At 36.1% G+C, this 13,491-nt stretch overlaps 1 protein-coding gene across 5 annotated transcripts in view; it reads right to left on the reverse strand.

Moving 5' to 3' along the window:
* Lrrc7 (leucine rich repeat containing 7) overlaps positions 1–13,491 on the reverse strand; it is a 475,963-nt gene that overhangs the window by 219,601 nt on the left and 242,871 nt on the right. For all 5 annotated transcript variants that reach the window (XM_015993791.3, XM_015993794.3, XM_015993790.3 and 2 more), the window contains one exon: positions 6,997–7,075. In XM_015993791.3, coding sequence (XP_015849277.1) covers positions 6,997–7,075 — 79 coding nt within the window. The remainder of the gene's footprint in view (positions 1–6,996; positions 7,076–13,491) is intronic.

Raw genomic sequence — 13,491 nt, forward strand, 5'->3', positions numbered from 1 at the left:
AACATGGGTGTTGGGGGTGTTGGTTTGGTGTGGTGCATTTATCAGGGCTGTAATTTTTTTATCCCAAGTCACTTCAATAATAATTGACTGATTAATCACTCTACGTGAAATTGAAAATTAATCTCTTCTTGTTTTTTGCATAAAGTTCTCACATATCCAGCAGTAAGCTTCTAGCAATTGCTTGTAGTAGCACTGAAAATTTTCTGTTGTTAGCAAGGATAAATCACATAGTACTTCAGGGTAAGAAGTCTCCTAAACTGCCTCATACTGTACTGTGAAAATATAAACAGTGAGGTGGGTTAGGTATTATGTTTGTGATATATATAGTCAGTAAATTTACTCAAGACAACTTTTGGCTTTTATTAACTTTATGGCACAACTGTAGTTTCTAAGGGACTAATCTCACTGATGAATCCTACTGTTTTCATCTCAGAAAACTATTCAGTAGAAGCCAATATCATACACAGCAAGGAACATTTGATAGTAAAATGACTTTATGCTCTTTAAATAATTGATGGTTTTCCACAGTTGGTTGATTTGTTAAAGTAAAAGTGTTGAATATTAAACAATTCTGCTACATGAACATTTTCTTTTTTAACTTCTTGAATTAAAATGTATGTGTTCTATCCACAATCGAGGACAGACAACAGAGAACACAGACACTCATACATGCAGAGACACTCAGACATGCAGTACTGGGGTGCTGGAACTAGAGCCCAAAGTCTTGGGTTTGAACTGCAGTTCTGCTAATAGCTGCGTGATCTTTGAAAATAACTTCATTTATCAGACTCAGTTTCCTCACTTGTGTAATCCTAGCACCGGTTACTTAGCTGTGCTCCAACCAAACGCTCTCTTGTTCTGTGGTGAGGACCAGAAACAACCGCATTTTTCTTGTTAGTCATTTTATTCCTTCCATATTGACTAGAATGCTGTCTTAATATTTTTATAACTGCTTATTTTCATCATTGGAGCAAGAATTTTAAGATTGACTACAGACAACTTTGCTTCAGCCTTCTTTTTTTTTATTGTGTTTTATTTAGAACCCAAGTAAAATGTATTTTAGACACCAGACCTGAATAGACTGGTTAAGCCCCATTGAAGTAAGTTTTATATGTTGTAATTAAAGAGTCAATGTAAAAACTTCTTCTCTAATTGGGAAAACATTTTATGTATAAATACTTTTATATATAAATGAAATTAACGTAAGATATACAGAATATTTAGAAAAGTAATAGAAAAGTGAACTGCAACCCCACCTCCTTTACATAGCCCTGATTTGCATTTATCTGTTTTTTTTTAAATATTTTATTTTTTAACAATAAGAAAATTTGTTTTAACTGCATTTTTATTTCTCCTTTTATTTTACAATTATTTTTCACCTTTGTTGTATAAATAGTGGCTAAATAATTTATAGATCATCTTCAGACACTCCTTTGAGTGAAAGAGGGGTTTGTGTTAATTGTGCCCTGGGATGAACACCATGATAAGTAGAGATCATGCTGTGTAGCCTTTATACCCACAGGATGTTGCACAGTAACATAGTACTGGCTTCCATGTCATTGAATTCTGAGTATTTATTTTTAGTTTATTTCTATCTTATTTGTATGTTATGTGTGTGTACATGCCCATGAGTGCACATGCAGAGGCTAGAGGAAGACATTAGGTATCTTTCTTTATTACTTTCCATTCTATTCTCTTGGGGTATGGTCTTTTTCTGAACCAGAAGCTCTCCATTTTGCCAGTCGAGTCTGTCAGAGAGCTCTTAGGATCTGCCTATGTTTGTTCTTCAAAGTTGGTGTTATAGGCACATGGTGGCACTCCAGCTTCTGTGTGGGAGCTGGGGATTTGAACCAGGTCCTCATGCTTGCACAGGAAGTGCTCCTCTTACTGGCCCATCTCCCAAGCCATATTCTGAATGTTCTTAAAAGTTGAAAATATATCTTTGATTCACAGTAACGATGTTTCATAGTGAAAAGAACCAGGGAGTTAAACACTAGTTTCAGTTATTTATTATGGTAAAAGGCAGTAACAGTAACTGCATACTTAGTGAGGTTGTGGTGGACACTGAAATGAAGTTATGTAGCTAGAGACCAGAGAGACAGGAGGTTCTTCATAAATGCTGGGCTCTGTTTTCTTACGGAGTAGTTATTTTCAGGTTTATTTTGATTATGTTCACTAACAGCCGAGAGGAAAGCAAAGTAGTGACTCCAAACACCAGCGTTTTCATCACTTAATATTTCACAAAAATTTTTAGGAAAAAATTAATGCAGAAAAATCAATAAAAGCAAGTCTATCTTTTGAAAAGACCAATTAAACTTAAAAATTGCTAGTCAGAGTGATCAAGTCAAACAATATGACTCAAAGCCAGTGATGAAAGAGAGAATAACACCAGACCTACAGAAATAGAAACAGTGAAGGACCAAGAAAAACTTAGTGAAAACAGCAAGGCATGACTTGTACAAAGTGCACAGATTCCTGAAAAACTGTTGCTGATAACATCCCTGAAGGAGATTAGCTATTAAGGGAAGGCTAACAGTCATAGTGGGAACTCCAGAACTAATGGCTGCACTAGAGAAGTCTACCAATGTCTACTGAAGGGATAGAACTATATCTATGCAAATTACTATAGCAGATTGAAGAGAACATTTCCCAACTCACTTCATGAAATCAGTTTTACCTTGATATCAAACTGGACAAAGAAATTAGCAGAAACATCTGATGGGTATATCTCATGAAATCAACAGACCAAGCATTAATAGACATTAATAAACCAGAGCAATGGCACATAATAATTCACAATACTCATGACTAAATAGTTTTTCCTTTGGCAAGCATGATTGACAGGAAACATTGAACAATGTCATTCACCATGAACCCAAGTAATCACAGATCTTACAAATCAGCTTTGACTAAATTCAACAGCAATGAAAATAAGCACTCTGCAAAACAGATACCAAAGGGATGAGAACTCGAGTGTATGGTGGCCCTGTTGTCTCCTGCATTGGCAGGACTGGGGATTTCTTATCAGCTAACAGAACATGGCTGTACAATATGGTGCCATGTTCATAATCATCTTCTTGACTCACCCTCACTTGGTGTTGACTTTGAGGAAGCCAGATGCTAGGTAGCAAGTGGATCTGGAAATAATTATCCAGTAGGGAGATGTTCCCTTTAGAGGTCCAGAGTGTCTTTAGAGGTGGCCAGCAATCTCTGCTTACTATGTGAGGAGGGAATTCTCCAACAGTCCAACTGAGCTCTGGAATGGATTCTTGCCCACCTACGTCCCCTGAAAATACTGTTCAACTCCTTCCTTGGCTCCTGGAGGTGAGACTGTGAACCAGCAGCTGAGATTGGCCATGCACAAATTCCTGAACCAGAAACTCTGAGAAATGACAGTAGACAATGAACAAGCTGCTGAGTTTATGGCCATTTATTACACAGAAGGAAACTAATATAGATTTTGGTACTTGGAATAAAATCTCTGCTATAACAGCCTCCACAAAATGTGGAGCGGCTTTGGAACACAGAACAGACTGTTAAAATCCAGAAGCAGAAAAACAAACAAACAAACAAACAAACAAACAAACAAACAAACAGACACAAGTACAGGCCAGGAAAGACAGAGGCTGCATTTTCCTGTATGACTCTCACTTGGAAGACCTGTCAGTGAGGGTGTCAATGGAAGTGAAGATGGTTATGGGACATTTCCTTAACCTGAAGAGGGTATATGTGAGAAAATAAGAAGTAACATCAGATAATGAAAAACCGACAGTGCTGTCTGTTTTTACTTCTTTATTCAATGTGAGAAGCGGTCCTACAAGACAAATAAGGCAAGAAAAGTCAATATTCAGCAAGTAGATAAAAATGACGAAAATGGACAAATTCACAGACAACATGATTGCTTACACAGAACCCCTCCCCAAATGTTCAGAAACAGTTCAGTAGAATTAAGAGACAAAGTTTAGCTAGTTTTACAGGTTATAACATAAATATATAAAAATCTATTGTATTTATATATATATATGGCAAAAACAAATGGAATAATAAAAATTATCCATAATAGCATAAAAAATAAACTCATGGGAATAAATAAGTAAGATATGTATTATTTACATGTAAAACTCTACAGAAATGGATAAAAGAAAACAAAAGATATGAAAAAGAATTGGAGATATTTTTAATGTTTTGCTTCTCAATATTTCTGAGATATTAATTCTAGCCAAATTGACCTGCTTATTCCATGCAATCTCTGTCAAAATCCTGGAAGACATTTATATCTTTGAAGAAACTGGGAAGTTGATTGTGAAATTTATAAAGCAAAAGACATTGGCTAATTTGTGTGATCATGATAAAGGAGAAAGTTAATGAAGGCTCATATTACCCAGCTTCATGGTTTACAGTGCAGCTGTAGTAATTGAGAGATTATTAATGATGTAAAGATAGGCATATAGGTTGGTGTAACATAACAGAAAGCACAAATGGATGCAAATTCATATAACCAGTCAATTTTCATTGGAGGCACCGGCAGCCCTATTCAGGGTGGGCACCACTCCTAATAACAGATTGGGAGCAGTTGGATACTCAGACATCAGAGAAAAGCCCATTGACCATTAAGCCCTGCAGTGGCCAGCTCTTGTACAAACCATTAGCCAACGGGAAACCTTGAGCTACAAAAGATCCAGAGCAACGCTTCAGAGAAATGAGCAGGACTCTGAGTTTTGCAAAATTTTCTTAGGCAGGAAGCTAGAATGTATGCTATTAAACAGGACTTCATACAAAGATAAAAGCCTCTCTATGAAGGGTGCTATTTAGAGAGTGAAGGAACAAACCACAGAACTGGGACTCATACTTCACTTGGAAACTGAAAATAACTTATAATTCTGCATTAACAAGGCAAAGTCCAGAAAAAAATTGAATCACTGCCAAAGAAACAATATATTTAATTAATACACAGAGAAATATGCTGAGTGGACACTATAAATATAAATTAAAACCACAAGGAGATAGCACATGTATTAGATTGACTGAAATTGCAGAAATGAGAACTTATAACAGTGGATGATGGTGAAAAAACACCCACCATCTGCAAAAATTTGTTTGTTTCTTCTAAGCTCAAGTATATGAGTTCTTCACTCTCCATTGAACTATCCCAGGCATTTAACCAACATAAATGACATGTGAGCATGAATTTCTCAAATGTCTACATACAGTTTCCACCAGTGATATAAATAAATAATCTTAGCTTTCATTACAAGTCCTGTGATTTCTCTGCAATGGGATGCTCCTGCCAATAAATGGACTGATGTGTAGACAAAGTGACAGCCAGTAAGATAAATAAAAACAATCTGACACAGACACAAACCTTTCACAAGGCATTCTGGAAAAGACAGCCATGCTAGGGAAGTTCTGGGGATGTTGAAATGATTTATATTGATTTCAGTTAGTGACTAACCACCTCTTAAGATCTACTCAGTTGCTCACCTAAAATGAGGGGATTTTACTCAAAAAACTTAAAGTCTGACTTTGAAAATGGACACATCACTTAAAATTTACTTTTCTATTGACTGTGTTTTTATATACTCCCAAACTAGTTAATGTATTAAATGTTTTTGATAAAATAGGTAATTTAAAATGTTTTACAATGTTAAGTATATGAAATGAGTTTGGAAGTAGCTAAGATAAAACTAGTTTTTAAATTCTTAGTGATGTAATTTTCAATCTGGCTTCTACCCTAAAAGACTTGCTGTGATTACTGAATAATACAATGTATTAGAATATAGGGACTAAAGAAAACAAACAAATAGCAAACAACATACAAAACAGATCAGCTCTTCATCTACCCCAGGCTGTGTGGCAGTTTTGGTGTGAGAGGCTAGTGGCTCCATTATGTTGAGATGCTGAGAAAAACTATTTGGTGTAGAGTTGGGAAAAGATTTTCCAGGCCTGGATTTGTATTCCCTTCCATATTCTAATTTGAGGTAGAAACTCTGGTTTTGAAACACATCACATTGTTTGATATATTGAGTTTTCTACTAGGGACCTCATACTGTTTCTCAAGTCAGTCTATTGTGTCTGCTGGTGTACAACTCTGACAGCCTCTTTGTGTCTTTTGAAAATATTGCCTCCACTAAGCACTATAACCTCCTCAACTTATGTGGACAAAGTCCTGGAGGACTTCACTGTTAGTTTCATGTAATTAAGATGCTGCTGCTCTCTGAACACCGCCATTTGCGTTCCAGGACCAGTCTGCTCCAGCCTTTCCAGGCACTACTAAGATGTCAGTAGCCTTTCCAGATTTTATGTCTATTTCCATTTTACCTGAATGTTGAGGTTCAGGACTTATCAAACCCACCTGTTTATCTTTCCACAAACCTCTCACTCTAGGACAAATTTGAGTCAGCAACATAGTCACATGTTGAGTTTCTTTTTCCCATGACATTTCTTAACTAATAGATCTTGAACCACAAGCACTTTTTTTTCTGCTAGCATCTTTATCATTCATATCTCTCCATCTACTATTCCTTTAGGCTTTTCCCTTCACTCTTGCTGCTATTTCTGGGATCCAAGGACTTCTTATTTGGATCCAGACCCAATTTCGTTGATGGGGACACTCAACTATTAAAGCATTTGTTGGCACCTTTAAATTTTTCCTCTGTTTTGGATTTCCATCAGGTCCTTGATGCTGATTTCTCACCATGACTGTAACTAATATCTGTTTTCTTGATTTCGAATCTTATCCATGAAATACTGCTGAGAACTACAGAAAACCAATGCCATGGTATCTCAAAGTAATCCTATACTGTGCCAGTTGGGTTTCCTTCATAGTCACCATACTTTTAATCATCTTAATGAAACTTTGAGCTCTTGGTAGCTTTCCTGTTAACTAAGACAATTGATTTTACATTGAACACTGTTATCACAAAAGTTCTATTTAAGTACTATAAGTCAATGTAAGTACAAATAGAATGTAAGTAAAATTTAATAACTTATACTCACTTAGAAATGGGATTGACACTGGCTTCAATAATGGTTAAACACTTACAGCACTTTATGTTTTCTGGAAATTCTTGTACACCTAAAAAGTCGGAAAAAAATGACATGAGTTCATGAAGATATCCAAGCAAGACTTTCATAGCTCTGATTCCTATAGTGAGAATAAACTATTAAAACCACAAGTTTGGATCCCTGTAGGGCAAACATTCAAGCAGAGACGATAAGTGAATATGATTAAGCCACCCCAAAAGACAGGTATACACACAATTTTCTTAATTAAAAATGAATGTTAAATAATACTTTAGAATAGTAATAGCTATAAACTGTATGTAAAATCAAGAGCAACTATATTTGGCTCTTTACCAACTCTCAGGAGTGAAAATAAAAGTAGCCTGGTGACACAGTTTGTTGCAAAGGTTTTGACTGTAAAAACAGATCCACATATTCACACTCCCACCACTGCTTTTCAGCTGAGATCATGTAACTGTATGTGCTCCCTTGTAAGAACACCCTAAGCTCACTTCTGGGAATCTCTGGACATCCAATCTTGTTATGTGTAGGCTAGATTTGGAGTCAGGCTGAACTGGCCTTCACAATGAGAGCTTTCACTGGTCACTAATTACATGGGGCATCAAGTTTTATAGGCAAAATGGTATGTTTGCTTTTAGAAATGGGCAGTTTTCTCCATTCACAAACAGCAAATGACATTAGTCAATATTTATACTTCAATTGAGGACACTATGTTGGTACTTCTCCAATGTATTCATTTCAGTAAATGTACCACAAAATCTAACTTGATTGTATTCACAAAATTATTGAAAAAAGGCAAACAGCATTTCTACATTCTGAACTCAAGGCATCTTATAAATAAAACTTTTAGCATCATAGAATTAATCAAAACTGTATCAACAAATTATTAATTACTTGAAGAAGATAGATAGAATAGGTTACTTAGTTGCTACATCTGATTAATTCTGTTCTTCAAACTCCCTGCTTTTAAAATATGAAGCTTGAACACTTTTAATGTTCCTGCTTTGGGCTGGGATTATAGCTCTGTTAGCAAAGTGTTTGTTGGAGTTCAGGGAGTCCTGGGTTTGATTCCCAGTACCACATACACAAGGTGTAGTGATGCATGCCTTCAAACCCAGCAAACTCAGGATATGGAGACAGGAAGGTCATCCTTGGCTACATAGTAGTTTAAAGTCAACTGGGGCTACATGAGCCCTATCTCAAAAGGAAAAAAAAATCTCCATTTGATCATCATGCTTGTTCATTCTTCTGTCAGGAAACAATATGTATAAGATAATAAAGGAATCTGAGATCAACCAATTTTCATTCCTACCTGGCATGAAGAGAAGAAACAGAAAATCATGGATAAAAGTCATGTTAGGAGGTTTAATTTTTGCTTTTACTTCGGTTTTCCTATCTGAGGCAGACAGGATAATCTAAATAAAAGCCACATCATCTATTCAGGTTCATATTTGTGTGAGTGACACACACACACACACACACACACACACACACACACACACACACACACACGCCTATTTGCACGGGTACACTCACCATTGAGCCAGAGATAAATACTGAGTGTCTTCCTCAACCTTTCTCCATCTTATGTTTTGAGATAGGGTCTGCCATTGAACCCAAAGCTCACTATTTGGTAAGACCTCAGGTATCTTCTTATTTCCACTTCTTCAGTGCTGGGATCACAGCATGCTACCACACCTGGCTTTTTAAGCTGATGCTGGGGAGCTGAGCTCAGAGTTTAATATTTGAATCATCTCCCTGCCCCTTACAGAGGCTCTTAAGCTTGTAGTTTAAATAGCTTTCAGCTTTCTTTAATGTTAAAACGGCTTCTGAAGTCAATCTGTGTTTTTAAAACTGGCTTTAAATATATATCCAAAAATGAAAAGAAACATTTCTTTCTGAACAGAAGTTAAGTTTGGAACCCAAATGTAGGAAAAAGCCACATCATTATTAAACACTGAGCTTAACAACAATAGAGCATTGGTCCCTGAGCCTATAAATAGACATCACCCAAAGGGAAATGTACCTTGTGAGATTTCTGTGACATGAAAGTTGTCTTTCCATCTCACTTTCCTGGTGTTTGCTTTATTTGTTGTAACTTTTGCCTATCTTCATGATTTTCTTACCCAAACCCAGATCTAAATACTATTTATATAGGGAAAATTAATTTCTAGCATTTGCATGTGGATTTATTCAACTACTTTAAGCCCCTTACTTCTTAATGCCTATTATTGTAGCTTATATTGCATCTGAAATTGAATGAGACTAGAAAAAATAAAACAACAGAAAAAAAACAGCACAGCAAAACAAAACACCATTGTGCATGGTTATGAGATAAAGACATTGCTATTTTTCTTTTAATATATTTTTAATTTAGGTTCCTGAAGAAGGGGAACATTCACAAATTTAACAGGTTTTCCTGAGTGCTTATTCTATGTTGGGAAGTGCTGAACTCTGAGGAGGCAGATGGGGTAAAAGATAGGAAATATGAGGGATTCTTTTTATTCATGGAGCTTGTATTTTATCAGGTGAATGCATAGAATAAATGTATATATGTAAATGTAAGTATATACTGTGTTTTAGCAAGGAGTAGGAAGACCATGATGTAGTCAGACACTGGGATCAATTAATGTTTAATCTACCTAGAAAAACAATGACAACTTTGCAAGTGCTTGTTAAATTGCCTCTAAATTATATTTTACATCAATAACTTGAAGCATGGAACTAAAATAGATTTCAGACATGGAAAGAAACACTTGATTTTGGCATGAAGGATGTAGATTTTAATTACCTAAATTAAGATGAAAAGGATAATTATCTCTTTCCAAACAAAAAAAATTACAACAGACTGTATAAATGCGAAATTTAAATGATTGAGTGCCCCTTCAAATTTGCACGAAAAATTTCTTGCTTATAAATTTTTGCACAAATTAATATTCATAAGTATGGTTGATATATACTGAATGCTTTTGTTCTCTGAACTGTATAAATACATCAAATAGTTTACTCTGTGGTATAAGTGCTAAATGCTAGGAAAAAACCTACAATGCTGTATCTTATATAATAAAACAACAGAAACATAGCTAATAAAACTTTCACCTATATTTTGATTATTACTAATCTTTGAAATTATTGTTTTTTATTTTGAAAACAGGCAGGTTACTTGCATGTTGAGCAAGTTGAATTAGACTCTGAAGATTAAAAGATGAAATGCACAGAGAAAGATGCTACACACACTTTACTTCATTCTCAAGAATTTTAAAAATATGACTAACAAAGCCAGTAAGACTCAAAGGCTGGACAGGATTTGAAATCAGGATATCTCAAATACTGTCATGTTTGCCTATTCTGAAAAACACTCATGAAATCTAGGATTTTATAATTTCTAGCTATATATATTGAGCAATGTAGTACTTAAGACAGGGCAATATGCATGAAATCTGATGCAAACCTACTTTCTTCAGTGTGTCAGCAAGAAGAAATTAGAACTATTGTCTCTTTAGAGCAGAGGTGACAGGACTACAGAGTGTCTCCAGCACTCTTCCCACTAACCAGTCCTGCATGGTGTAGACAAAACTCTTTATTCTTGTAAAAACAGTCAGTTATGCAACATGGATGAGCTCATGTGAGCACAGCAAACTTAAATTGACCAATTAGTGTTGTTTAAAGAAGATAATTAGATAGGAACTATTTTGCAATAATTATGACTGTAACAAATTTAAAACTTTGACATATAAGAAGGTACATGTTAACTTTACTTTATGTCTTAGTCTCTACAGAAGGTTACAAAGGATATGTGGCATATAGTGCAACAGTCTATAGGGTAAGTAAGGACTGGCAAGGAGAAGTTCAAGGACAGTTTACAGCATTCTGCAAGGTCAAAGTGAAAGTATAACTGCTGAGTTAGTGAACAGGGGAAGCATTTGGGGGTTGCATTGCGTTCTACCCCCAGGGAGAAGAAAGAGAGACCCAGCAACCACAACATGGGAGGTAAGAGTTACTTATGAGAGCCTGCCTGCCTCAGTAGCATTACATAGAAAACCAAATACTTGTGAAGTTATTAGTATTTGGATATAGCCACATAACTGAATTTTCCTCAGGGACATATCTTGAGAAAATTCCGTAGCTTTTGTGACCTTGACCCATAGTGTATTCATAGAGAAATACTTGTGACTTAGTTCAAATGCAGTGATTGACACTGATTCTGTGTTCCCTTTCTTTACTTTAATAACAGAGATTTTGAGTGAGAATTTCATGAAATTGTCTCCTTAATATTATTTTGTATTTAATGTTTCAATTCTCCCTTCATTTTCACTAGGCTGCTTCACTGGGCCTTCCATCCACCTATATTTTGATAGAAGATACTGCGGATCTGAGGACAGTGTGAGGTTCAGCTCCTTTTCACAGTGGATGAAGGGTACTGCATGGTAGTGAAGATGGAAAATGGCTCATACAAGCTCAATTTCATTCTCTTCAAATTGTCCATAAGGATTTATGGACCATATAGAATTTATTAATCATGTATTTTGAAAAGGTCCTTCAGTGACACTGGGAACCCTGACCCTGCTGACAGGACTCTGAAAGGACTTCAGAGGGTGGAGGGATGGCACTCTTCTTCCTTGTATTAGTTGCACAAACTGTCTGAGTGTTGCTGGCATGTTTCAGGATTCATGTCTCTATGAAGACACCAGAGTTAAAAGACCTGGTGCTGGGAGGTGACCAGGGAAGCAGATTTATTTTGTTTTTCATTGTCATGAAGTTATTTAATGGAGCAAAAGACTTCGAGTTTATTTGAACCATCATGGACAGAAGAAATTCTAAAGACAGGGAAAGTAGACCTAAGGTGTAAGAGATAGTGATTTTTAATAAGTTATTTAGTAATGGTGTTAAAATAAGGAATTTTATAGGGCAGGGTAGCCATGAGCACAGTTAGTGCATGATCACGTTACCATTTTCTCCCTAACCCATACAAAGCATCTCCAGGTAACTTCCCTGAGAATGTACAGCACAGACAACTGGAGTTTCTTTTTCTCTTCCAATATCCTCAAAGGTTTAAAGATTTTAAAAATCTGTTAACTTCTTCCTCCTGTGAGTCTGGAACAGAAAGATTCCCTTTCTTCCTGCAGATGGGGAGTGTGATTCGTCCTATGTTTGATGAGTGCTTTGGAAAGGGGGTGGAATAATTGGCACATCACTATCACACATAATAACCCCTCAACTATGTTTGCCTCTCATTATAACTAACAATAGTGATTTTGCCCACCATGGTGCTGCTCACATTAATTCATGTATAGAAATAAGTTCTAGAGGATGAGAACAAAACAATGACTTAATTGCTGGAGAATTAGGAAGCACTTTCAAATTAATTTATTTTCATTAAAGTCCTTATGGTATGGTGTCATCTTCTCTAAGATGCTATGACAAATCAACAATAAAACTTGAAATGAAATCACTGACTAAACCTGATCATTCATTATCTAACTTTACGGTATAAAACAGTTTACTCTACTATGGCCATGCATCAGCTACAAGCTGACTTAGACTATTTATCCAGATATCACAATATCATGAAATGCATTCATCTCCGATTCACATAGATTTTATTTCACTATTTAATTCAGATGTGAGGGTGTCTTAGATGGGTTTCTGTTGCTGTGATGAAACACCATGACCAAAAGCAAATTGGGGAGGAAAGAGTTTATTTGGCTTATACTTCCATGTTGTAGTCCATCACTGAAGAAAGTCAGAACAGGAACTCAAACAGGGCAGGAACCTGGAGGCAGGAGCTGTTGCAGAGACCATGGAGGGGTGCTGCTTACTAGCTTGCTCAGCCTGTTTTCTTATAGAACCCAGGTCCATCAGCCCAAGGATGGCACCACTCACAATGGACTGTGCCCTTTTCCATCAAGAACTAATTAAGGAAATGCCCTACATCTGGGTCATGTGGAGGTATTTTCTCAATTGAGGTTTCTCCTTTCAGGTAATGCTAACTTGTGTCAAACTGACATAAAACTAGCCAGCACAGAGGGTAACAGATGGAAGATCCATTGGTATGGATAGTGGCATGTTTCCCTTGGGTCACTGAATATAATTAGAGAACTATAATTGCTGAGAAAGGAAAGTGGGTTCACAAAAAGCATGGCCATGTTTTTATTTATCTCTGGCTATACAAATGACTAAGTTTTACTATAATTATCCAAAACTTCTTTAGAAAGTCAAGGCTAATGAACTTATGTTTAAGAAAAAAGAATGATTTTTATTGACAATTAAGAAGCTGGAACCCCATTTTCCAGTTTATTGCTTTCCAGTTAACTGGGTATTTTGTTTATACCATGTAGGTAAATATTCTATGTAGTGGGCTCTTTTAAAATTTATCTTTTAACTGAAAGATGAGAACATAAAAACTTCACATCTGACAGGGAATTTTGTGATACTCTGATGCATGTGTGCACTGGGCAATGCTGAGAC

Source organism: Peromyscus maniculatus, chromosome 6 (assembly GCF_049852395.1).
Source record: "Peromyscus maniculatus bairdii isolate BWxNUB_F1_BW_parent chromosome 6, HU_Pman_BW_mat_3.1, whole genome shotgun sequence".
Classification (NCBI taxonomy): domain Eukaryota; kingdom Metazoa; phylum Chordata; class Mammalia; order Rodentia; family Cricetidae; genus Peromyscus; species Peromyscus maniculatus.